General features: G+C 49.5%; 2 protein-coding genes across 5 annotated transcripts; both read left to right on the forward strand.

Moving 5' to 3' along the window:
* The first annotated feature begins 1102 nt into the window (after positions 1–1102).
* KNCN (kinocilin) lies at positions 1103–5976 on the forward strand. Of its 2 annotated transcripts, XM_007521363.2 has the most exons (4): positions 1103–1547; positions 2459–2527; positions 3167–3241; positions 4374–5976. In XM_007521363.2, the coding sequence occupies exons 1-4, from the start codon at positions 1397–1399 to the stop codon at positions 4451–4453; spliced, it is 375 nt and encodes a 124-aa protein (XP_007521425.1). In that variant the 5' UTR covers positions 1103–1396; the 3' UTR covers positions 4454–5976. The 2 variants fall into 2 exon arrangements, with proteins under 2 accessions (XP_007521425.1, XP_060061059.1); XM_060205076.1 differs by lacking the exon at positions 2459–2527.
* Positions 5977–6693: 717 nt separating this feature from the next.
* On the forward strand, positions 6694–22070 carry TMEM275 (transmembrane protein 275). 3 transcript variants are annotated; one of them, XM_060205948.1, is made up of 3 exons: positions 6694–7181; positions 7611–7937; positions 20296–22070. In XM_060205948.1, exon 3 carries the CDS (start codon positions 20383–20385, stop codon positions 20941–20943), a length of 561 nt encoding a protein of 186 aa, XP_060061931.1. In that variant the 5' UTR covers positions 6694–7181; positions 7611–7937; positions 20296–20382; the 3' UTR covers positions 20944–22070. The 3 variants fall into 3 exon arrangements, with proteins under 3 accessions (XP_060061931.1, XP_060061933.1, XP_060061932.1); XM_060205950.1 differs by lacking the exon at positions 7611–7937; XM_060205949.1 differs by lacking the exons at positions 6694–7181; positions 7611–7937 and adding an exon at positions 7500–7610.
* The last annotated feature ends 217 nt before the right edge of the window (positions 22071–22287 follow it).

Genomic DNA, 22287 nt, shown 5'->3' on the forward strand with positions numbered 1-22287 from the left:
AGTGGCTAGAGCGCTGACTTAAAATCTTGAAGTCCTGAATTCAGTCTCTGGCATAGCATGAGTCAGAGTGGTACTCTAGTTCTCTTGCTCTTATTCTCTCTCTCCCTCTCTCCCTCTCTCCCATGTCAATAAAGATCTTAAAGAAAAGAAAAAAAAAGCCCTCAAAGTGTTATAATAAAGGGGATATATGAGTACGAAGCCTACGTGAGAAGGATCCTTTGAGATTAACCTTGAATTAACACCCCTCAGTCTTGCCCAGAGAGAGAGAAAGACAAGAAGAGACAGCACAGACATGAGCTTCCCCTGGTGCAGGTCCTTGCATGTAATTCAGGGACTCAAACCTAGTTTATTGTGCATGGTAAAGTGTGCACTCTACTGGTGAGCTATCTCCTGGCGATGTTTCTGTCTCTCTTTTGAAAAATTTATTTGTATTTTAAAATATTTTATAACAATAATATGTATTTATAAAATATATATAATATGTATATATATGTATATTTTTACTAGAGCACTGTTTGGCTCTGGCTTATAGTGGAGCTGAGGGTTGAACCTGGGACTTCAAGCATCAGGCATGAAAGTCTTTTGCACAACCATTATACTAGCTCCCTGTCTCTGTTCTTGTGTCTTGAGCTTCATTCAGGTCTCCCCCATGCCTCTATTTCTGAGTCTCCAAGCAGTTGAGATGCAACTCTAAGACAATAGAAGACAGTAGGTTGTGCTCCAGGGGTCTCCCCACATCTCTGGCTCCTGGACCCCATAAGAGGCCACCAACTCATTCTGTACCCTCAGGAGTCAACAGTGGAAGCTGGGCTGAGGGCCTGAGTGGGCCTCTGGGACCAGGCAGCAGCTCATGTTGCAACCTCATGAATAACTCAGCACCTCCCTGCTGCCTACATCTCTGAGGCACTGTGTCCTCTGGACCAACCTCCCCCATCGCCTTAAACTTTAATAGACCAAGTTCAGTAGCAACTGAGCTGACTCCAGGGAGTCAGGCAGTATGTTGAGGGCAGGGGACCTTGGGCTGAGTTCTACCAAAAGGAGTCTGACAGGGGAGGACCTTCATGGGGCAGGCCCAGGTCTCCAGAACTCTGGCAGCCAAAGTGGGATGTGGCCAGGCAGGAGGCCCATGTGCCGCCTGTGACTTCAGACATCCCTAGAGAGGAAGCAGTAGCTGGGAGACCTGGCAGTAATCCTAGGCCAAGGTGGGGCTGAGGTGCCCCTAGGAGATCTGTGGGGTAGGGTTGCAGATAAATCCAAGGGTTACAATCTAGAATCTTCTGCTCAGAAACTCCTACCCTGAAGGTGGAATTCTAGTAAGGGCTCAGCCAAGAAGATCTCCAGGGCTCTTCTGGGGACACACCACTGACAGGTGTTTCCCTGGGAGGAGTGGGCCTGCATGGACACTGCCATCAGCAGCAGAGACTTCCGCTGCCTGCAGCTGGCCTGTGTGGCTCTGGGCCTGGTGGCTGGCATCATCATCATTGGCGTCTCGGTGTCCAAGGCCGCAGCTGCTGTGGGTGGTATCTTTATTGGTGCCGCTGGTCTGGGTGAGCAGATGTTGGACTTGGAGAGGGAACAGGGTGGAGAGGAAGTGGAGGGAAGGGTTTAATCAATAGGAGCTGGGTGGAGACGGGGCAGGAGGCAGGAGGAAAGTGTGAGGTTCTTTCCATGGCTGCTGGGTGGGGAAATGTGAAAGAAGGAGCTATCTATCATCCTCCTGTTTAGCTGTCCCCTCCAATCCCAAATCCTGGGCTCTTGGGGAAACACGCAGTGACAAACCCAGTGGAGAGCACACATTACCAAATCCTGGACCCTTGGGTTAGTGGTGGAGTCCACAGTCCATTGGGAGTGAGTAGGTGGGTAAGAAGCCAGAGATTCCAGCGAGATGCTCCTTGAGTCAAGGCAGCATCCAAATCAGACAGTGGTTTTCCTTTTCTTTCTTGGTATATGTCAGCAGCCTGTCCAGGTATCTGTCCATCTGTTACTCTGGACCTGTCCCCCTGAGACCCACACTGTGGTGCTGAGTATCATCCGTTGCCAGAAGCTCCAAACAATGATGCTTTGGGCACTTGCACCTGCAAAGTCTGCCCAAGTGCCTGGCACTGGGTCCGGGGAAGAAACAGAAATGACAGCTCTTCTGCAAGAGCCCCTAGGGAGGCAGCAGTATTGTCAGTGGAACCCATTTCCAGTTGAGAAGGAAAGAAGCTAATCTCCTGGATTGGGGGTGTGGGGTATGAATGGGAAGTGGACAGAAGCCAGGGCCTTTACAATCTGTAAGTTCTACCCCCAAAAAGCACTGTTCCCTGCCCACACCTGAGTGGGTTTAAGGGACTCACCCCACGCACACAACGGTCCTGCCCTGTTTCTCCCACACATGCCCAAACATCCCCAGATTCCAACAGCTGGTACTAGTCGAGTTTTCCACCCCATCACAGAATGCCTGCGTCTCCCTCCTCAGGCTTCCTCATGCTGGGCTACCCCTTCCTAAAGGCACGGCTCAACTCGGACCACATCCTGCCCATGATAGGTGAGTTCTCACCCCCACCTCAGCACAGCCCTCTGCCAAGGACCATGCTAGACCCTTTGTGTGTAAATTTGTGATCCATTGTGCAGTGGGACCAAGTCTTTTATGTGTGACTGCCCCTGGCTGTGTGTGTGTGTGCATGTGTGTATGTGTGTGTACAGTCATTACCATGACTACAGTATAGCCAATTCCAGTCTGTAGCCTGATATCACAGAGGTGCCTGACCCCACTCATGGCACCTGGGAACCCCCTACTTCTCTGAGAACTTCTCTATCTCCCCCCAAATTTCCCAGATCTATAGATAACTCCACTTCAGCCACTAAATCCTCATAAAGACCCTCTATCTTCCTGGGACCTGTATAAAACTCTCCAACCCACCTCAGTCCCATTTCCACCAATCCTGTGGGGTTTTACATATCTCTACTTCTCCCATGAATACCCACCTCTTTAAAAATCTGCCATTTTCTCTGCTGAGGGCTTGTTTTTTCTGCTACCTCCCATCAAATGCTATGGGAGAGCTAAGAGGAGTAAAGATCAAGTAGCAATGGAACTTAGACAGTAGGAAGGACAGCTCTTCCAGAGCTGGACTTGATCTGAGGATGGTGTAGTGACCAAGAGGTGTGGGCTGGTCTCGTCCTGCAGGGAACCTGAGGATTCATCCCCACCCAGGGCCAGACCATGGGGAGGGACAGTCCAGCACCAATGGCAACAAAGAGGGTAAGTTTCAGCAATTCCAGAGCCCAACTTCTGTTTAGAAATTCTGAGAAGTGGGGCAGGGGTAGAAAGGATAATGATCGTGCAAAGAGACTCTCATGCCTGAGGCTCTAAAGTCCCAGGTTCAATTCCCCACACCACCATAAGCCAGTGCTCTGGTAAAAACAAAATGAAATTCTGAGAAATTAAGTTTTGCTGAGGGTCTCTGTGTGGCTCAGGGAGAAGCCCTAAGGGACAGGCAGAAGGAGCACATGGCACAGAAAGCAAGAAGATCTGGGTAGCTCTGTCATGTATTTAACTTTAAAAAATGTTTTATTTATTTATTGGATAGATACAGAGATAAGTTGAGTGAGAAGGGAAGAGAAAGAAAGAGAGAGAGAGATACCTACGGCACAGCTTCATTACTTGTGGAGATTTCCCACTGCAAGTGGGGGGCCAGGGGCTTGAACCCAGGTCCTTGCACATTGTAATATATGCATTTAACTGTTGCATTACTGCCCAGCCCACTTGCCACATGTTTAAGTCAAAACCCTTTTTGCTCCAAGTGGAGCTGAGTTCCTCTTGTTTGGCCTTGGGACTTCTGTGTCATGCCCAGCATAGGCAAGCAACAATGACACCTCACTGCCCAGTCCCCTCTCTTAGGCTGAATTTCATTTGAAATTCAGCTCTCAGATCTGGCACCTGAAATGGTTTCTTTGTCCACCCCCATCCTCACATACTGGAAAATTCCAGGGCAGGAGTTCCACAAAGGTGACCTCAGCCCGAGCTGTCTGCTGTTAACGTTAGAACACCTTTTACTTAGTAGCAGATCCCATTCCAGACACTGTCCTGAGTCCTGCACATCTATTTCTCTGTTCCACTCTCAATCAAATGAGGGGGGTGCTAGGATTAGCCCTATGTTCTGTGTGGGACAATTGAGGCACAAGGAAATTAAGTGACCGGAAGTGGTAGGATGAAAACCAGAAGCAGACAGTCAGCCTGAGTTATACCTCTAACCCCTCACGTGCTCAGCTGGCCTCTGGAGGGACCATTTTGAGGACTGAAACTGTCACCGGGACGCCCCTTTCCCTGTTTTATCCTGCTCTGGTCCCAAGATCTGTTTCCTCAGACAGTCCTGTTCTGGTCTCTCCCCCAGGAGTCCGAAGCAGCCTGTCAACTGTGAGCCGGACACTGGAGCGGCTGAAGCCAGGGGGCCGAGGGACTGGGGAGGGTTGAGGCAGCATAAGGGGATGCCTCTGCTCAGTCCTCCTTTCTGACCTGCTACCCCAGTCTTAGAGTTCTCCTAGGTGCAAACCAGAGGTGAATCTGCCCCTGAAGATAGTGGATCTGTGTGCTCCTAGGCCCAAGGCTTTTGGAAAGATGTCTCTGTGAGTAGGGACAGGGCTTGAAGCAAGGAGTTCCTGAAGGTCTCCACAGGGCTGCCCACTTTTAGGTTCCTGACCTGGACTTTCCTTACAGACTGCAGCTCAGTTTCTCTCACTCTTTGATAGATTACTTGTTTTTTTTCCCCTGGGGCTTAGAACCCAAGGAACCCCCAGCCCCTGCTTCAGCCTGGCTGCAGATATAAATCACAGGTCCACAGGAAGGGGGGGGGGCTGATGAAGCTCCACAGTCACCACAGCACAGTCTGGACAGAGGGGAGGACCAGTTTCTTTTCAGATTACCAGAACTCCAGAGAACACCCCAGGGACGGGGCCTGAGCAGCAATTAATCTGACAAGCACAGCCTTGAGATGCTCACAGCCCCCAGACTTAAAACAAAACAATATAAACCCATTACAGTTGTGACAAGAGCCCAAATAAAGCCAGAACCTGCAGGTTTCCAAGAAGAAGTAGCTCTCAAGTGGAATGGAACCCTGCCTGGAGACATGTGGCCTGGGATTCTTCTCCATCATTCAAGGCTTGTTGCGGAGCTGGTTCCAGACAAGTCTTCAGGCAGGGTTCCTCATCTCCTTATGGCCCCAGAGCCAACTAAATATATTCCTCCCCAAGCCTGGCTTGTGTTCCCCTGGGTACTCCCTGCTTCTCTCTGCCTATTAAGACTTCCTGCCTTTAAAATGTGATTCCCAGGGTGGCTGGGGAAAGAGTTCAGCTGGAAGAACATCAGATTCTGATATCTGTGGTTCCAGGTTCAACCCCTGGCACCACATGTACCAGAGCAATGCTCTAGCTTGGCTCTCTCTCCTCTCTGCCTCATATAAAACTAGCTCTCTAGGGGGTTGGGCGGTAGTGCAGTGGGTTAAGCGCATGTGGTGTGAAGCACAAGGACCTGAGTAAGGATCCTGGCTCAAGCCCCTGGCTCCCCACCTGCAGGGGAGTCAATTCACAAGCAGTGAAGCAGGTCTGCAGGTGTCTATCTTTCTCTCCCCCTCTCTATCTTCCTTTCTCCATTTCTCTCTGTTCTATCCAACAGTGATGGCAATAATAACTACAACAACAAAAGCAAGGGCAATAAAAGGGAAAATAAATAAAATTTTTTTTAAACTAGCTCTTTCTCTCATGTACTATATTAAAAAAAATGAATAACCAGTTGGGGGTAGACAGCACAATGGTTATACAAACAGACTCTCATGCCTGAGGCTTCGTCAAGTTCCAGGTTCAATCCCCCGCACCACCATAAGTCAGAGCTAAGCAGTGCTCTGGTAAATAAATAAATAAATAAAAATAAAAAATAACCAGTTCCCAGAGTCCCCTCACCCATAATGAGTCCCCTTCACCCTGTTCCACCATGGCCTGTGTCTCCCGTCTCCACAACCTCCAAGCAGGCAGAAGTCTCTTTCTTTTTATCTTATGTTTTAATTTTTTTGCCTCCAGGATTATTGCTGGGACTCAGTGCCAGCACTTCGAATCCACTGCTCTGGAGGCCATTTTTCCCCATAGAAGTCTCTTTCTAAGACAATGCATCCTGTTTCAGCTTACTGCCTTGCCTTTTTCCAGTCCCCAGTAATAACACACCACGCAGTAGGTGCTCAATAAATGTTATAGAAAAGGTAGAAATTTACTGGGGGGGGGGGGTGTCAAGACCCTAGGGGCTTTCTCTAGGGGTCATTTCAAGGTCCCATGTATTCACAGGGTTAGGGCTAAAGAAGTCCTGACCCCAGTGTGTGTGTCTGGGCTGAAACCACTGTTCCCCATACACCGGTACCTTCTGCAGAGACACCTTCAGCCCTGAGCCTGTGCCCTCATCTGCAGATGGAGGACAGTGATCATCCCACCCCACCTCAGATCTTGAAGATACAGGTTCACAGTCCACAGCAGGGAGTTTGTGATTGGAGGGGCAGGCTGGAGTGGTGCTTCTCCAGTTTCTGGAAAGTCAGCATCTCCCGCCCACTCCTCCCTCTAACAGTCCAGCCTGGAGCCTGGGGCGGCGCTCTCTGCCCTATCCGCACTCCTACAGGCCCACTCCCCTTTTCCAAGGCGCAAGGCGAAGGGGTGGCTGAAGGCTGCCTGGGAAAGGGCGCCCAAAGCAAGCTCCATCCCTGGAAAAGCCTGCCTGCTCCCACAGCAGCACTTCCCCTACCCCAGCGCCCGTGGGACCCTGAGCCCCTTTCTGGAGTGAGTGGTGGCGCGTCCAGCTCGGACCTGCAAAGTCCCTGCAGAGAACACGTGGGCGGGAGGAGAGCCGAGTGCCAGGGGCTGGACGCCGCAGAGCCCAGAGAAGCGCAGGGGAGAGGGGGGCGGTGCAGAGCCTCAGGCCAGAGGCCAGGTGGGAATGAGTTCTGCGCGCGGGTCAAAGGGCAGCCGAGGGGCCCTCAGCTGCAGAGGGGGCGCCCACCCCGCCCCGCCCGCGCTGCCCGCGCCACCCTCCCCGCGCTGGGTCCCTCCCCGCCAGCGAACGGGAGAGGAGGGGCGGCGGGACTGCTGCTGGGGCGCCCACACGCCCATCCCCTCCAGTCCGCAGGCTCAGCGCCCCTACAGAGCCCCAGCCCCGGATCTCCAGGCCGGTGAGTGAGAGGGGCAGCCCGCGCGGCGCCCCTTCTCCGCCCTCCAAGCCCTGCGCCCCCAGCCTGCACTGCTCCCTCGAGATCTCCCCTCATGCTGGCCCCGGGGGGGTGGGGGGAGGGTTCAGGGGTCAGTTTGGACCCTGAGAGAAGAGTCTGCCAGACAGGCTGAGGGGAGTGAGAGTCGCAGGAGTTAAGGGAGGATGGAGGGAGGGCAAGGAGAGAGTGCAGAGAGGAAGGATGAGTAAAGGAATGGGGGGTGGTGGTTCTGAGGAGCGTGTAGACCAGAGGTCAGGATCCTGTAGCCTGTCAGAAAAGAGACGAGAAGCAAAGAGAAGGACTGGTGGGTGAGTGGGTGGAGGGAACACCGCGTGGAGTGCCAGTCTCGGGTCCCTGCTGCTCTCCTCTGAACTCTCGCCCCTTCCTCAACAGGTAAGACCTATCCCTAGAGCCTACCTCCTGTCCCCACCCACCCGAAACCCCAGAGGAAGCGAGGAAGCAATCGGAGAGAAGTGAGTACGGAGCGAGTTGGAAAGCTTGAGACAGATGGCGTCGGAGAGGCAGGAAACAAACAGGTGGCCTCTCTGACCAAGCTCTCTCCAGTGTTGAATCAGTATTCCCTGGGGAGTCAGACAAACAAGGGGGAGGTGAACAGAATCCCAAGCCTCAAGAAACACCACTGGGAGACCAGACCTGAGCACCGAAGTGGCCAGGAGGATTTGGGGAGCAGAAGAAGGCTCCCTGGCTCTGCCACAGCTGGTAAATTCCCTTCCGCTTGGGCAAAATCCAGAGGGGCAGCGCAGGGAGCCAGGGTTGAGAGGCTGCAGTGCAGAGCTCTGGAGGGATTGGACCGCTGGGGGGCGGGGGGGGGGGAGAATGGGCAAGGAGGCTCAGCAGGAAGACTCCTGGGCTTGGTAAGACTGGAAATGTATGGAGGGGGGAGAATGCCTGCGTGAGGAGAAACAAGGATGAAGTTCTGTTTTTTTTGCTGGGCGTCTGGGCTTTGTAAGAGAACGTGAGGTTTAATCGTCCTGTTTGTAAGAGAAAGAGGAGGTTTGGGGTGGAGGGGTGGGGAAGAGGACAGGGGACTGAAGTATTCATTGAATTTAACAACAAGTGGGGGGGTCCTAGTGGCCTTAGAAAGAGCATCCTGGCTGGTGACTGGGGCAAAAGTCAGGTAAAAGTGGTTGACTCTTGAGGAAAAAAAAAAAAGATGTGTAGAAAGGATTTTCAAAACGGAAGAGTTAAAGGGAGCAGATGGGCTGAAAGAGGGCTTGTTTTCAGACTACAGAAGCTTAAGTTCCTCCAGGAAAAGGGACTGAAGGGATTCAAGAGAATGGTGAGAGGCTTGGTGAGCAGCTGAAGAGGAAGGGAGAGGATTCCCAGGATGCCTCCACTCCAGTGGTGTCGGGGACAGGCCTGCTGGTGATTTCTCTCCCTCTAGGAGGCGCAGCACTCTGGGTGTAAACATCTGGAGGAGGCCGACAGCTGGGCTGATGGCAGGCTGGAGGCTTTACTGGACAACATTGGCAATGAAACAAAGGGACATGTTGGAAGAGCAGGAGTTACTGAAGTGAGGCAGTGCAGGCTCTCTGGTGGAGGCAGGCAGAGACAGAAGCAACAAGTCCAAAGAAGAAATGCAGAGAGTTCTGGCTTTGCATTAGGTTGGAGACCAGTGACAGCACAAAGAGGCTTTGTGGAGTCATGATGAAGGCTACCAATTTAAAAAACACACATAGTCTAGGACCGAATCCCAGCCTTATACATATTATCACTATTCCTATGACTGTGGGCAAGTCATTCAACTTCTCTGAGCATCTGTGTTCCCAAATGCAAATAGTGATGGCAACATCATCTACTGATAAGGTTGTCATGGCTTAAATGAGCTAGTGTATATGCAATAATAGGTGTGCACAGTGTTTGTACACAGTTAGGCACATTACAGGTGTTCCTACAGTAGCAGTAGTGTGTTTTAGTGGAGAGTAGGATGCCTGAGTTTCTCAAAGTCAAGGTCTAGACAAAGGTCCCCAGGGTGACAAAAGTTTGGGTAGCTGTTCTGGAATGGAGGGACTGAGCATTGGTGATAAGGAATTAGGGCAGTTGTTTGAAGCATTTAAAGGAGACTGAAGTGGAAGAAAATGGGACTCATACTGGGAGTAGGGAGTGGGAGGGAGGTCTTTCCAAAGCCATGGAAAGAGGCAGGCAGGCAGGGCACTTCTACTCCAGCCAGTCTGCAGCCCTCTCCTCTGCTCCTGGGGCAGCTCTCTGGGTTCCAGGGTGGAGGCAGAGGTGCAAACTGAGACAGGACACGGAAGTCTAGGCATAGATAAAGCCCCTCCTGGGGACTGAATCTGGTGGGCACTTAAGAACCAGAAGGGAAGACCAGAAGAATGTTGGGGGGTCCAGGACACTAGGTTGCAGAGTTGGGCAAATGACACAGAGCTGCAGAGTCTTGTGTCAGTCACTGAAGCCCCTCAGCAGTGCTGAAGCCTGAGCCTACAGACCATCTAGACCAAACTTCCATATACCAACAGTGAAATGGAGCCCCTGAGGGAAGCATGCTTGTTATGGGCATGGAATCTGTTGTAAATGAAGAGGTCCTCCGGAGTAGCTGCCCGCCTACATACACACACACACACCTATTCCAGAATGATGCTCTCCTCATCACCAATCCTTCCCTTCCTCTCCACACTCCTGAGGAACCAACTGGGCAGCAGCTCATTCTGCTGGGGCAGGCAACTGAGAGAATCTGCATGCTGGTCTACATCTGCTGCTCTTATAGTGCATTATGCATCTCTGCAATTCTGGGTGTGTCTGGCTACTGAGAGACAGAGATGGAAACCTGAGCTTATGCGCATACTCAGAGTGAGGATGATGGGGCCCATGAGTCAGATGCAGGAACTGGGAAGTCACGCCTTCAGACTTCATTCTCAAACCTTGTTCTAGCCTGGGGAATTTTTACACACACACACACACACACACACACACACACACACACACACACGCACACGCACCCATGCATGCACTCACGCATGCTCGCATGCACGAAAGCACAGGGAGAGACTATGGGACTAGCTGAATGGGGGTGATGGCAGCTCTTTAGGTTCCAGGGAGGCAGAGATCTGTTGGCAGAAGTGAGAGCTCCCAGGGTAGTAAGTCCTGAGTAGCAGTGATGTAGGAAGGTCCCTGAGGAGGGGAAGCAGTGGAGTGGGGAGGGGTTTGGAGATAGAATGTTGAACCAGATGGGGGGGGAGGGGCAGGGGAAAAGGCTGACCTGGACTTTGAGGGACTGAAGGAGAACCAAAAGGCTAGGATTGAGGTAAATGCTGGGAGATTCAGTGAGAGGGTGGAGAATTCCATCTGAACACTGAAGGACTAGACCTCCAGTGACTGATGTCTGGGCTGAAATTCCAGCCCTCTCACCCAGAGCCTCTTGAGCCTTGGAATAGGTAGATCCTGGGGCCAGGAGACCTGGCAGCTCCCACCCCGGTCAAGCAATTTCTTTCATACAACATGGCAATCCAGATCTATGAACTTGAGGCTGACTAGGGATGGGGGGCTTCAGGAGCTTACTTTCACCTGCTGAGGACTATCCTACCCCCTTATGCCCAAAGCTTGTTTATGATATACTGGATAGCAATCAATCTCTTTTTGTTATTGTTGTTTTTTTCCAGCACTAGGTACTCTTATATGTGTGATTTCACCATCCCCAGGCCAACTTTTCTCATTATTTTTACGAGAGAGACAGAGAGAGAGAGAGAGAGAGAGAGACAGAGACTGTAACCAAGTACGAGAGCTCCCTGACCCCATGCTATGGCAGCTCCCATAGGGCACCAAACCCAGGCCACACACATGACAAGGGGCATGTCTGTTGGGTAAGCTGTCCCTTAGCCCTTAATCACTTTTAAATTTTTTTGGTTTGCTTGAGAGAGAGAGAGAGAGAGAGAGAGAGAGAGAGAGAACAAGAACCAGAGCATCAATCTGGCCTGCGCAATGCCTGGGGTCAAACTCTCAACCTCATACTTGAAAGTTCAATGCTTTATCCACTGTGCCATCTTCAAGGCCACCCAATAACATTTTTTTTGCCTCCAGGGTTATATCTTGCTGCTGCTGCTGTTGTTGTTGGAGAGGACAGAGAGAACTTGAAAGAGGTGGGGAATACAAAGAGAGGGAGAAAAAGATAGACACTTGCAGACCTACTTCACCACTTGTGAAGCAATGCTCCTACAGGTGGGGAACCAGGGGTTTGAACCAGGATCCTTATACAGATCCTTGTGCTCTGCACTATATGTGCTCAACTCAGTGTGCTACTGCCCGCCCCCCTCAATAATATATATATTTTTTTGCCTCCAGGATTATTGGTGGAGTTCAGTGCCTGCATATGAATCCACTGCTCCTGGTGGCTATTTTTTCCATTTTGTTGTTATTATTGTTATTGTTGTTGGATAGGACAGAGAGAAATTGAGGAGCAGAAGATAGGGAGGGGGAGAGAAAGATAGACACCTGCCCACCTGTTCCACTGCTTGTGAAGCAACCCCCCTGGCAGGTGGTCAATAACATATATATATTGCCTCTAGGGTTATTGCTGGGGTTCGGTGCCTGCATCATGAATCCACTTCCTGGAGGCCATTTTTCCCTATTTTTGTTGCCCTTGTTATTATTGTTATTGTTGCTATTGCTGCTGTTGTTCGATAGGACAGAGAGAAATCAAAAGAGGAGGGGAAGACAGAGGAGGGGAGAGAAAGATAGACGCCTGCAGACCTGCTTCACTGCTTGCGAAGCGACCCCCCTACAGGTGGGAACCTGGGGGCTCAAACCAGGATCCTTATGCTGGTCCATGTGCTTTGCGCCATGTGTGCATAACCCATTGCACTACTGCCCAGCCCCAAACATATTTTTAAAATAACCTTCATGTAAGTAGAAATTCTGGCATAGATCAAACAACGTGGGCTTTTCTATCCAACAGAACAGGAATCAAATCCCAGCTTTCTCTATCATAATGAAGTAAACCTGGAAAGTGCCTTACCTTCCTGAGGCTCAGTTTCCTCACTGTGAACTGAGTTCAGGATTGCAAGAACTCATGGGAGCCAATCTGTGGCAAGCGGGCTAAGCACACATGGTGCAAAGCGCACGGACAGGCATCAGGATGCCAGTTTGAGCCCCTGGCTCCCCACATGCAGGGGGTTACCTTCACAGGCAGTGAAGCAGGTCTGCTAGTGTCTGTCTTTCTCTCCCCCTCTCTGTCTTCCCCTCCTCTCTCCATTTCTCTCTGTCCTATCCAACAATAACAATAATAGCAACAATGACGATAAACAACAAGGGCAACAAAAAGGGAAAATAAATAAATAAATAAAATAGTGGTCTGGGAGGTGGCGCAATGGCTAAGGCACTAGATTCTCAAGCATGAGGTCCTGAGTTTGATGCCCGATAGTACATGTACCAGACTGATGTCTGGTTCTTTTCTCTCTCTCCTCCTATCTTTCTAATAAATAAATAATCTTTAAAAATAAATAAATAAAATAAAAAGAACTCATAGGGACCTAGTAAATGCTAACACCTAGCTGTGTTAGCAGAAGGGCAGTATGAGCCTGGGCCCCTGTTCAGTGAGCTTGCTTCTCCCCCCACCAGTAGCGCCACCACTATGCAACAGGGGAATAGCTGAATTCCACCAAAGAACAGTCATGCTACAGATCAATGTACCATTTTATGAGATATTTTGATTTTAATAAAATACTTATTTAGGGAGGGTCAGGCGGTAACGCAGCGGGTTAAGCGCACATGGAGCCAAGCGCAAGGACCAGCGTAAGGATCCCAGTTCAAGGCCCTGGCTTCCCACCTGCAGGGGAGTCGCTTCACAAGCGGTGAAGCAGGTCTGCAGGTGTCTATCTTTCTCTCCCCCTCTCTGTCTTCCCCTCCTCTCTCCATTTCTCTCTGTCCTATCTGACAATGACAACAACAACAACAACAACAATAACTACAACAATAAAACAAGGGCAACAAAAGGAAAATAAATAATAAATTTTTAAAAATATTTATTTAGGATAGAGTAAAAGAGAAATTGAATGGGAAGAGAGAGACAGAGAAGAGAAACAGAAACACCTGCAGCACTGCGTCACCATTCTTGTAGTTTCTCCCTGTGGGTAGGGATAGGATCTTGAGCCCAGGTCCTTGCCCATTGTAACATGTGTAGATACATTCTGAATTATTGATAGTGATTTCTGAGCAGATTCCCATGTCTTCCTTAACAAGCCACAACCCACTGAGGTGGGGTAGCAGGTTGACAAGTTGGGAGACAACAGCCTAGTTCAGACTTTCCCTTTACCTTCAGACAGCTGAGGTGACTAAGAGGAGCCTCAGTGCTCCTGAGTTGAACAACCAGAATAAAATCAAGAGCCCTGGTCATGTGAGGCCCAACTCCTAGGACCTGCCTATGCCCCCCCCAAAAAAATAAAATGCCTCTAATGTAACTCTCATAGCCAAAGGCAGGGAGCAGAGAGGGGGACTGTCTTTCCAGGGTCCCAGCAGATAGACAGCAGTGGAGGGGAGCCTGGGCCTCATGGGGAAAGGCCTGGTTTGGTCTTAATTGGCCACAGAATCTTTTCATGACCTTCCCCATGCTGAGCCTCAGTTTCCACTATCTGAAGGAACTGAACCAAGGAATCTATTTCTACAGGTTTAGCAGCTTTGAGTTTTAATTGAAGATGAGTCTTTTCCAATTCTAAAACTCAAGAGTCAGGAGCTAGGACTTTCTGGTCTGTTCAGGCAATAGGGTTGAAGACTGGGCTTGTGATGAAATAGAAAGGCATAAAGGATGACAACAGCATCGACTTCCAAATCACATGTTCCATCCTGGAATGACACGCCACAGTGCCCTGGCAAGAAGTAGGGGTGCAAATCCACCTAATCACAAATTGGCCAGGAAATACAAAAAAATTTAAATAAACAGAGGCAGAAAGAGAGTGAGAAGTGCATAGCATCAAAGCTTTCTTCAGTGTAGTGGGGACCAAGCTCAAACTTGGGTCACACACAGGCAGGAAATGCAGTCTTAACTTATGTCCAGAAGGTGGACATATGTAACAGATTTAGCAGTAACAGATGAAGCCCCACAGCAGAACTAGCTAGAGCACCCACAACAAAACAGTACCCAGCATTGTAATAGCTAAACACTAACATTATCCATTCATACCCCAGACTCAACTTAACCAGGGTGGTGACAACTTCTAGAGTAAGCCCAGCACACAGCATCCATTTACACTTAGCTATTCCTATGTCCAGGGTGGAGATGTTGTTAGGTTTTTGTTTTGTTTTGTGTTTATATTGTTTGGTAGCATGAATTCTCACATATGCATACATATATGTGTGATTTCACGACTCTTGATTTTCACTGTTTTTACTTCAGATAGAGAGAAACAGAGTGAGGGGTGGGGGTAGATAGCATAACGGTTATGCAAAAAAAACTCTCATTGCCTGAGGCTCCAAAGTCCCAGGTTCAACCCCCAGGTCCCCTGCACCACCATAAACCAGAGCTGAGCAGTGGCTCTGGTTAAAAAAAAACAGAGTGAGAGGAGGAAGACCATAGCACTGGGGTTCCCCCAACCCCATGTTGCAGCGCTGTGGTACTGGGATCAGACTGGAGTGAATGGCCCACCCCTGTCTTAGTTTTGTCTTCCAGTCAGCTCTGCTTCCCAGAATTCACTGGCAATTAGCAGTTCGAAATTCAGCCCCTGGGCAGATATTTGAACTAAGTGTGCCTTTCTTGAAAGGCACAGAAAACACTTCCTATTCTCTACTGTTGACATTCCAACAGCTTCAGTGTTAATTACAGGCCCTTAAGGAGATCTTGAGTCTAGTGCCTTAGTTATTAAACAGTCACTTAGCAAACCTGGTTTTGGACTAGGTTGAGAGGTTGGACACACAGGCTACTACTGTTTGGTCAGGACACCAAGTTTTTTCAAAATTGGCTCCACTGTTGCCACCCAGTGGCAGAGTGAGTTTAATCCCAGGCCTCAACAGCTTCATCTATAAAATAGAACGATAACAGCCATACTTAACCTTACATTGTGAAAATAAATTAGAAGTTATTGCGAAGTTCTAAACATAGCACAAATAATTTATTCATCATAATTTAGTCATTTCTTAAAATGTTAATTTTAATATTTAACATTTTAAATTTAACATTCTCACCTAGACTTGTTTCTGCCTAAAATAAACTAGCTTTTACTAGACCCATTCACTCACTAAGGGTAACTAAAGAAGCTGTACAAAACACTTAATAAATCTGTTTAAAGGCATGGAAGAGCTAGGAAGGCAGTAAGGACTAAATAGGCCCCAAATTGGTAAGAGACAATACTTGGTTTCTTTTTTCCCTTAAGGTATTTTTTGTGTGTGTGTTTGTAGGGGACAATGGTCATGGAACTGAGAAATTAAAATTGGGATTTAGGGCAGACAGAAGAAGGCTGGGCAGGTAGAGTGCAAGGCCTGCATGTGTGATGCCCTGGGTTCAGTCCCTGGCCCATCACTTAGAGAGCACCAGAGCATTTCACCATTATAAACAGAGCTGAGTAGTGCTCTGGTAAAAATAAGTAAATGCTTTGGGTAGGGGAGATAGCATAATGGTTATGCAAAGAGATACCTGAGGCTCCGAAGTCCAAGGCTCAGTCTGCATGCACTACCATAAGCCAGAGTTGAGCAGTGCTCTGGTAAAATTAATTAAATAAATAAATATATGAAAGAATCCATTATTTGCATGTATGAGGTCCCAGGGCTGATTTCTAGCACCATTATGCTGAACTGGTAGTCTCCCTTTCTTTCATAAAATACATAGATCTTAAAGAAAAAAGTAGTGGCCTGGGAGGTGACTCAGCAGTAAAGCACATGCCTCCCATGTGTAAGACTTTGGTTCAGCCCCCAGCACTACACTGGGGCACCCAGGACAGCAACAAAAACAAAGACAGTTCCATAGAAGGCGAATTGGTGTTTTGCTCTCTCTCCCTCTCCCTGTCTCTAGAAATAAAAACAAAAACTGTAGTAGGAAGTTGAGTGCATGTGCCAGGCCCTGTATTTGTTCACCACCACTCCTCTACCTCACACCCTGTACGTTTTTTTATTTTTAAATATTTATTTATTTCCTTTTTGTTGCCCTTGGTTTATTCTTTATTGTTGTTGTAGTTATTATTGTTGTTGTTATTGATGTCATCGTTGTTGGATGGGACAGAGAGAAATGGAGAGAGGAGGGGAAGACAGAGGCGGGAGAGAAAGATAGACACCTGCAGACCTAACTCACCACCTGTCGGGGGCTAGAACCGGGATCCTCACGCCAGTCCTTGGCTTTGCACCATGTGCACTTAACCCGCTGCACTACCACTCAACTCCCACCCTGCACATTTTTTTTGGCTTTCCCCCTGGAAGTGGGGACCGGGGACTCAAACCTGAGTCTTGGGCATTGCAGCATGTGCACTCAACCAGGTGCACCACCACCTGGTCCCTACACTTTTTCTTAAAAGGACAATTTCTCTGGAGGAAGAAAAAGAACACCATCCAGAACCTAATGTTCTCGCTATACTTTTTCATGTCCAATATTGGGTATTCAATAAATTATCTGGCATTCCAAGAGATAAGACTAAATGATGGGAACTAAGAGCAAGAAAACAGATAGCACACAGGGGCCCAGATTTGGGGGGTTTTCAGACATGGAGTTTCATGGGTTTACTATGCTCAAGAAAATAAGAAAAGGGATTCAATCAACAGAAAACTGGAATCTAGGGAAGAAGAAGAGGAAGAGACTGATGGAGGGGAAAATCTACAACTGAAAAGTTACAGTGATTGAGATTAAGAACTGAATGAATGAATTTTACAGTAAATGACACAGGTACAGAGTTGGCTAGTGAACCCAGATGATAACTGAGTTGGAAACTACCGGCATACAAGCAGAAAGAAAAAGTAGAAACAAACAAACAAACAAACAAAAAACCAGAAAATACAGAGTAGGACGTAAGAGATATGTGAGGTGATACCAAATGGTTGTAAATGGGGACAGTGAAAATATTTAAAGGAAAGCAGAAAGAGGATGAGGAAAAAGACTATGGCTGAAAATTTCTCCTATCAGCATTAGAAGCACCAAGAATCCCCAGAAAGATACAGATTATAGAAAAGCAAATCTCAGCACACCACAGCATCAGCAGGTGTGAAGGTGGGCCCCAGCCTGGGGCGGGGCACTTTTCAAACCTGCTGACCTACTTGGGAACCAATCTGATTCTCTTTCCTTTTTGCTTCTTCCCTCTTTCCCTCTCTTCCTTCCTGCCTGCCTGTCTGCCTTCATTTCTTTCTTTTTGCCAGAGCACCCCTCAGCTCTGGTTTATGGTGGTATGGGGGGTTGACCTTGGGAGTTCAGAGCCTCAGGCATAAAGTCTTTATATTGTCTCCCCTACCCAGGATCCAGTCTGGCTCTACTCTGCCTGCAGAGGACCTGAGCTCCCCTCCCTTCCTCTATCAGTCATTTATTTTGTTCACTCAGATATCAAATTCTCTCTAAAGCACTGTGTGCAGGCCTGAGACATTCAGAAAGGACAAATCAGGGACTCCCTGAGGCAGCCCCACCTGGGGCCAGAGTAACCATTCTATTTCCAAACCTGACATGACTGACCTCCCAGATCTGAAGCCTCACAGTCCCTCTCCAGTGACAGCATGATTAACATTCTTGAATTCTCACTATGTTCCAAATATTGTCCAGTGTTTTTCATTTAAGCTTAAATCATTATCACTACCCCCTAGCAGGTAGGTTCTCTTACTACCCCCCTTTTTAATTTTATTTATTTATTTAGGATAGAGACAGAAATTGAGAGGTGAGGGGAAGATAAAGAGGGGAAAAGAGAGGGTTGGGTAGAAGCGCAGTAGGTTAAGCGCACATGGCACCAAGCGCAACGACCGCATAAGGAACCCGGTTCCAGCCCCCGGCTCCCCACTTGGAGGGGAGTCGCTTCACAGGCGGTGAAGCAGGTCTGCAGGTGTCTATCTTTCTCTCCCCCTCTGTCTTCCCCTCCTCTCTCCATTTCTCTCTGTCCTACCCAACAACAATGACATCAGTAAACAACAATAATAACTGCAACAATAAAACAAAAAGGGCAATGAAAGGGGAGGAAGGCAAAAAAAAATTGTACTTATTAAAAAGAAAAAAGGGGGGGTGGAAAGAGACACCTGCAGCACTGTTTCACTGGTCATGAAGCCCAGGTGCTTGAACCTGGGTCCTTGGGCACTTTAATGTGTGTGCTCAACCAGGTGTGCCACCAACTAACCCCACTTCCACCCCCCTTTTGCAGGTGCAACACTGAAGCACAGAGAGGCCACTTGCACTCCTTTATTCACTCTATATCTGTGCACACTAGGTCCTTCTGATTACTTCCCTCTCTGCCTCACTCAAGGCCCTTTTTTGGACATTTTCTTTCACAATTCTGACCATTTGAAGGGATTTATACTTGTAGTTTCATGATATGGAACAGAATTATCAGATAGAAATCTTTAATCCCTGCTCCTGGTTAATTGCTCTTGCTTCTGCATGCATTCCCAGAATTCTAGAATCCACTGAGAGATCACCATGCTTCCATGCATCTAGAACCAGATGCAACTGGAGCATCTTAGAAATGAATTATAGTGTCCAGTGATTGGGATTTTTGAGGTCAAGTTCAGTAGTAGAATTCTATACTACTATAGATGAAGGTAGAATTGGAATCCAGTAGGACAATGAGTCTAGAAAGGACTTTGGGTCTATCCTAACCCAATCCAGCTTCAGCAGGAACTGTCCCATTGACCCTCGGAAACATCAGAAACACTCCAGGGCCACACCTGATAATCAGGGAAGTTACTGTCAGTGCTATGCCTACCAGAGCCTAGGATGAAGGTGCCAGGGCATCTGGCAGGTGCCAGGTGTTAAGTAAATCTGGTTAAGAATAAAGGGTAGGAGAGTTGGGCGGTAGTGCAGCTGGTTAAGTGCACATGGCACCAAGCACAAGGACCAGTATAAGGATCCCGGTTCGAGGCCCCCACCTGCAGAGGAGTCACTTCACAGGCGGTGAAGCAGGTCTGCAGGTGTCTATCTTTCTCTCCCCCTCCCTGTCTTCCCCTCCTCTCTCCATTTCTCTCTGTCTTATCTAACAACAATTAAAAAACAAGGACAACAAAAGGGAAAATAAATAAATATTTAAATTTTTTTAAGTTTAAAAAAAAAAAAGGTAGGTCAGATTCCCCTTCCACTTAGCAAAGAAGCAGTTGTCTAAATCTCTGGAGCTGTGGATAGACAGCATAATGGTTATACAGAAAGACTTTAATGAACCAAAGGCCCCAGGTTTAACCCCCAGCACCACTGTTAAGCCAGAGCTGAGCAGTGCTCTAGCAAAAAGAAAGCAAAACAAAAACAAAGAAAATCTCAGGAGCTGCTCCTTGGCCTTTAATTAGGACGACTAAAGATGAGTGTCATCTGATAAACACCTGGACATAGTCGAGCACTCTATAGCAGTTCGATCAATTCAGTGAGCCCAAGAATGCTTCCTGGAGAGGGGTGGCTGCATGGGGGGTGGTAGCATATGTTTGCCTTTAAGTCAAGAGGAAGTGAGATGCGAGAGTGGGAAGAGTAAGCATGAAGCTCTTCTGGGTCTGGGTGGGAAATAATGGGCAGACTGTTGCTATGTGGTGAACATGACCACATTATTCCAAAACACTCAATAAACACATAAAAAGGCAAGAGCTATGCCCATCAGGGAAAACCATGGGTGGGAAGGGTTATTGGGGATTCTCAAGTCCTGAGCCTCTGTTTCCTTTTTCTCCTACCATGGCTCCCTGAGACACCCCACCCCAGTCCAGGTGAATGTCTACTCATCCCCCCCCCCCAGTGTAGTCTCCCCCTGGACACCCACCTCCCACTCTGTTTCAGTCAAGTCACAGGAGTAGCCCTTGTAGAGACACATGCTTTCCATCTGTGCTTTGGAAGAACGTGGATTTGAGCCAAGTGGGCTGGGTGGTGTGGTGGGTAGTGTTGGGGGGGAGGGAGTGCCCTTTCACTTCTGAGTAGCTACGAAGCAGAGCAGGAAGCTGAGACCCTCTCCCTTTCCCTCTCCTGTGCCCACAGGACGTCTGTGAACTCGGCCCTGACATGTGGGCCGGTCAGGGCCGGCGGCAGGAAGGAGCTCGATGAGTATCGGATGTCCCCAGGCCGATGCCGACCCCAAGGAAGAGCCCGGGTCTAGGTCCGGGCCCGCGGGCTCCCCAGGGCCGCTCGCCCCGCCTGCCATCGCCCGCGCTGTTCTGCGCCTGCGGCCTGTGCGCGCTGCTGGCGGGCGTGAACGTGACGCTGGTGGGCGCCTTCGCCTCCTTCCTGCCGGGGCGCAACGCACCGCTCATCGTGGGCCCCGCGCTGCTGGCGCTGGCACTCGGCTTCTTCGCCGCCTGCTGTGCCTGTAGCCGCCGGGGGCCCGCGCCCCGCGCCCGCTTGGCAGCCTCGGCGGGCCTGGGTCCCGGCGGCCGCGCCGGACCGGTGGCGCTGGAGATGGATAGCAGCGAACGCACGGCGCAGGACACCACTGCCGTGCAGCTCAGCCCCGCCGCCTCGGCCGCGTCATCCGGCCGCTCCAGCCCGGGCCCCGGCCCCGGCCCCGGCCCCGGCCCCGGCCCCGGCCCCGGCCTCTTCGCGCTCAATGCCCCCGCGCCCTCCGCCGCCTATGCGCAGCGCCCTGAAGCCGTCCAGCTCAACCTGCCCCGGGAGCGCGTCTCCCCCTAGCGGAGCGCGCCCCCAGCCCTGGCTTTCCTCTCCATTCAGTGCCATCTAAGACCAACACCAGGAATATTTTCTTTTTTTATTTTTATTTTATTTGTTTAATATTGGATAGAGACAGAGAGATATTGAGAGGGAAGGAGAAAATAGGGGAAGAAACAGAGGGACACCTGCAGCCCTGCTTCACCACTCCTGAAGCTTTCCCCATACGGGTGGGGACCAGGGGCTTGAACCCAGGTCCTTGCACACTGGAGTGTGTTCCCTTAACCAAGCACAACCACCTGGGCCCCAATATTTTCTTTTTTTGTTTTAACATTTTTATTTATTACTGGATAGAGACAGTAGAGGAAGATAGAGGAGAGAGGGAGACACCTGTAGGCCTGCTTCACCACTCATGAAGCTTTCTCCACGCAGGTGGGGACCAGGGGCTTAAACCCAGGTTCTTGTGCACTGTAATGTGTGTGCTTAGCCAGGTGCTCCACCGCTTGACCCCTAGGAATATTTTCATAAGGACCCGATGCTGGGCACAAGTGGCCTTATCTGCCCCAGCTCTGTGATTTCTACAGGGAGAACTGCAGTGAAGATGGCGAGGCACACATACCACATATCCCTCCCCAAGGAGCTGGTCCCTGGCCCTTTAGATGGTGTGGGCTGAGTCCTGCTTAAACATCACTCTTCAGACTTGATGAAAACAAGTCCCTAAACCTTAAAACCCTAACACTGGGGAACCCTTCCTGCCTTAACACCAAACCCACCCATGGCACTGGGAACCCAGAAGTAGCCACTGAGAGCAAGGCCCATGCTGTCGGGGTGAGAGGAAGAGAAGGCACGGGCTGTCTACTGCCCCTGTACAGTGTAAAAAGTCACCAGCTCACCTGCTCCCTCTCTTTTGTGTCTCCCACCCCCCCTTATGTCTACCATATTTTGATCCTCCTTGCTGGGAGTGGGGGTGCATTATAGCTGGTATAGTCCAGAAGGCACAGCTGGCTTAAGCACACCTCATCATTCTCTGTCTGAGCAAAGCAGGGAGGGTAGTTGAAATTGGGCCCCAGAAAGGGGGGGAGCAGTGTGGGCTCCACCCACCTTTAAGGTCTTGGTGCCATTTTCATTGTGCATTCCTGCTGTGCCTCCACCCTCAATAAAGTAACTTTGGAGTTGAGTTCTCTATGGTGGTGTAACCTGCGGAGGGCTGGTGGGAGCCAGCATGTCTAAATGAACATTCTCGACTCCAGGGTTCTGTTTCATTGTCCTCACACAAATTCCTCTTAGAGACCTAGAAGGGGACTCTAGAGGAGAGAGCTGTGACTGAGCAAAAGACTATCAGGCTGTGAGCCTGTGGAGGTCTGCAGA

The sequence above is a fragment of the Erinaceus europaeus genome, chromosome 13 (genome assembly GCF_950295315.1).
Source record: "Erinaceus europaeus chromosome 13, mEriEur2.1, whole genome shotgun sequence".
In the NCBI taxonomy this organism is placed as follows: Eukaryota; Metazoa; Chordata; class Mammalia; order Eulipotyphla; family Erinaceidae; genus Erinaceus; species Erinaceus europaeus.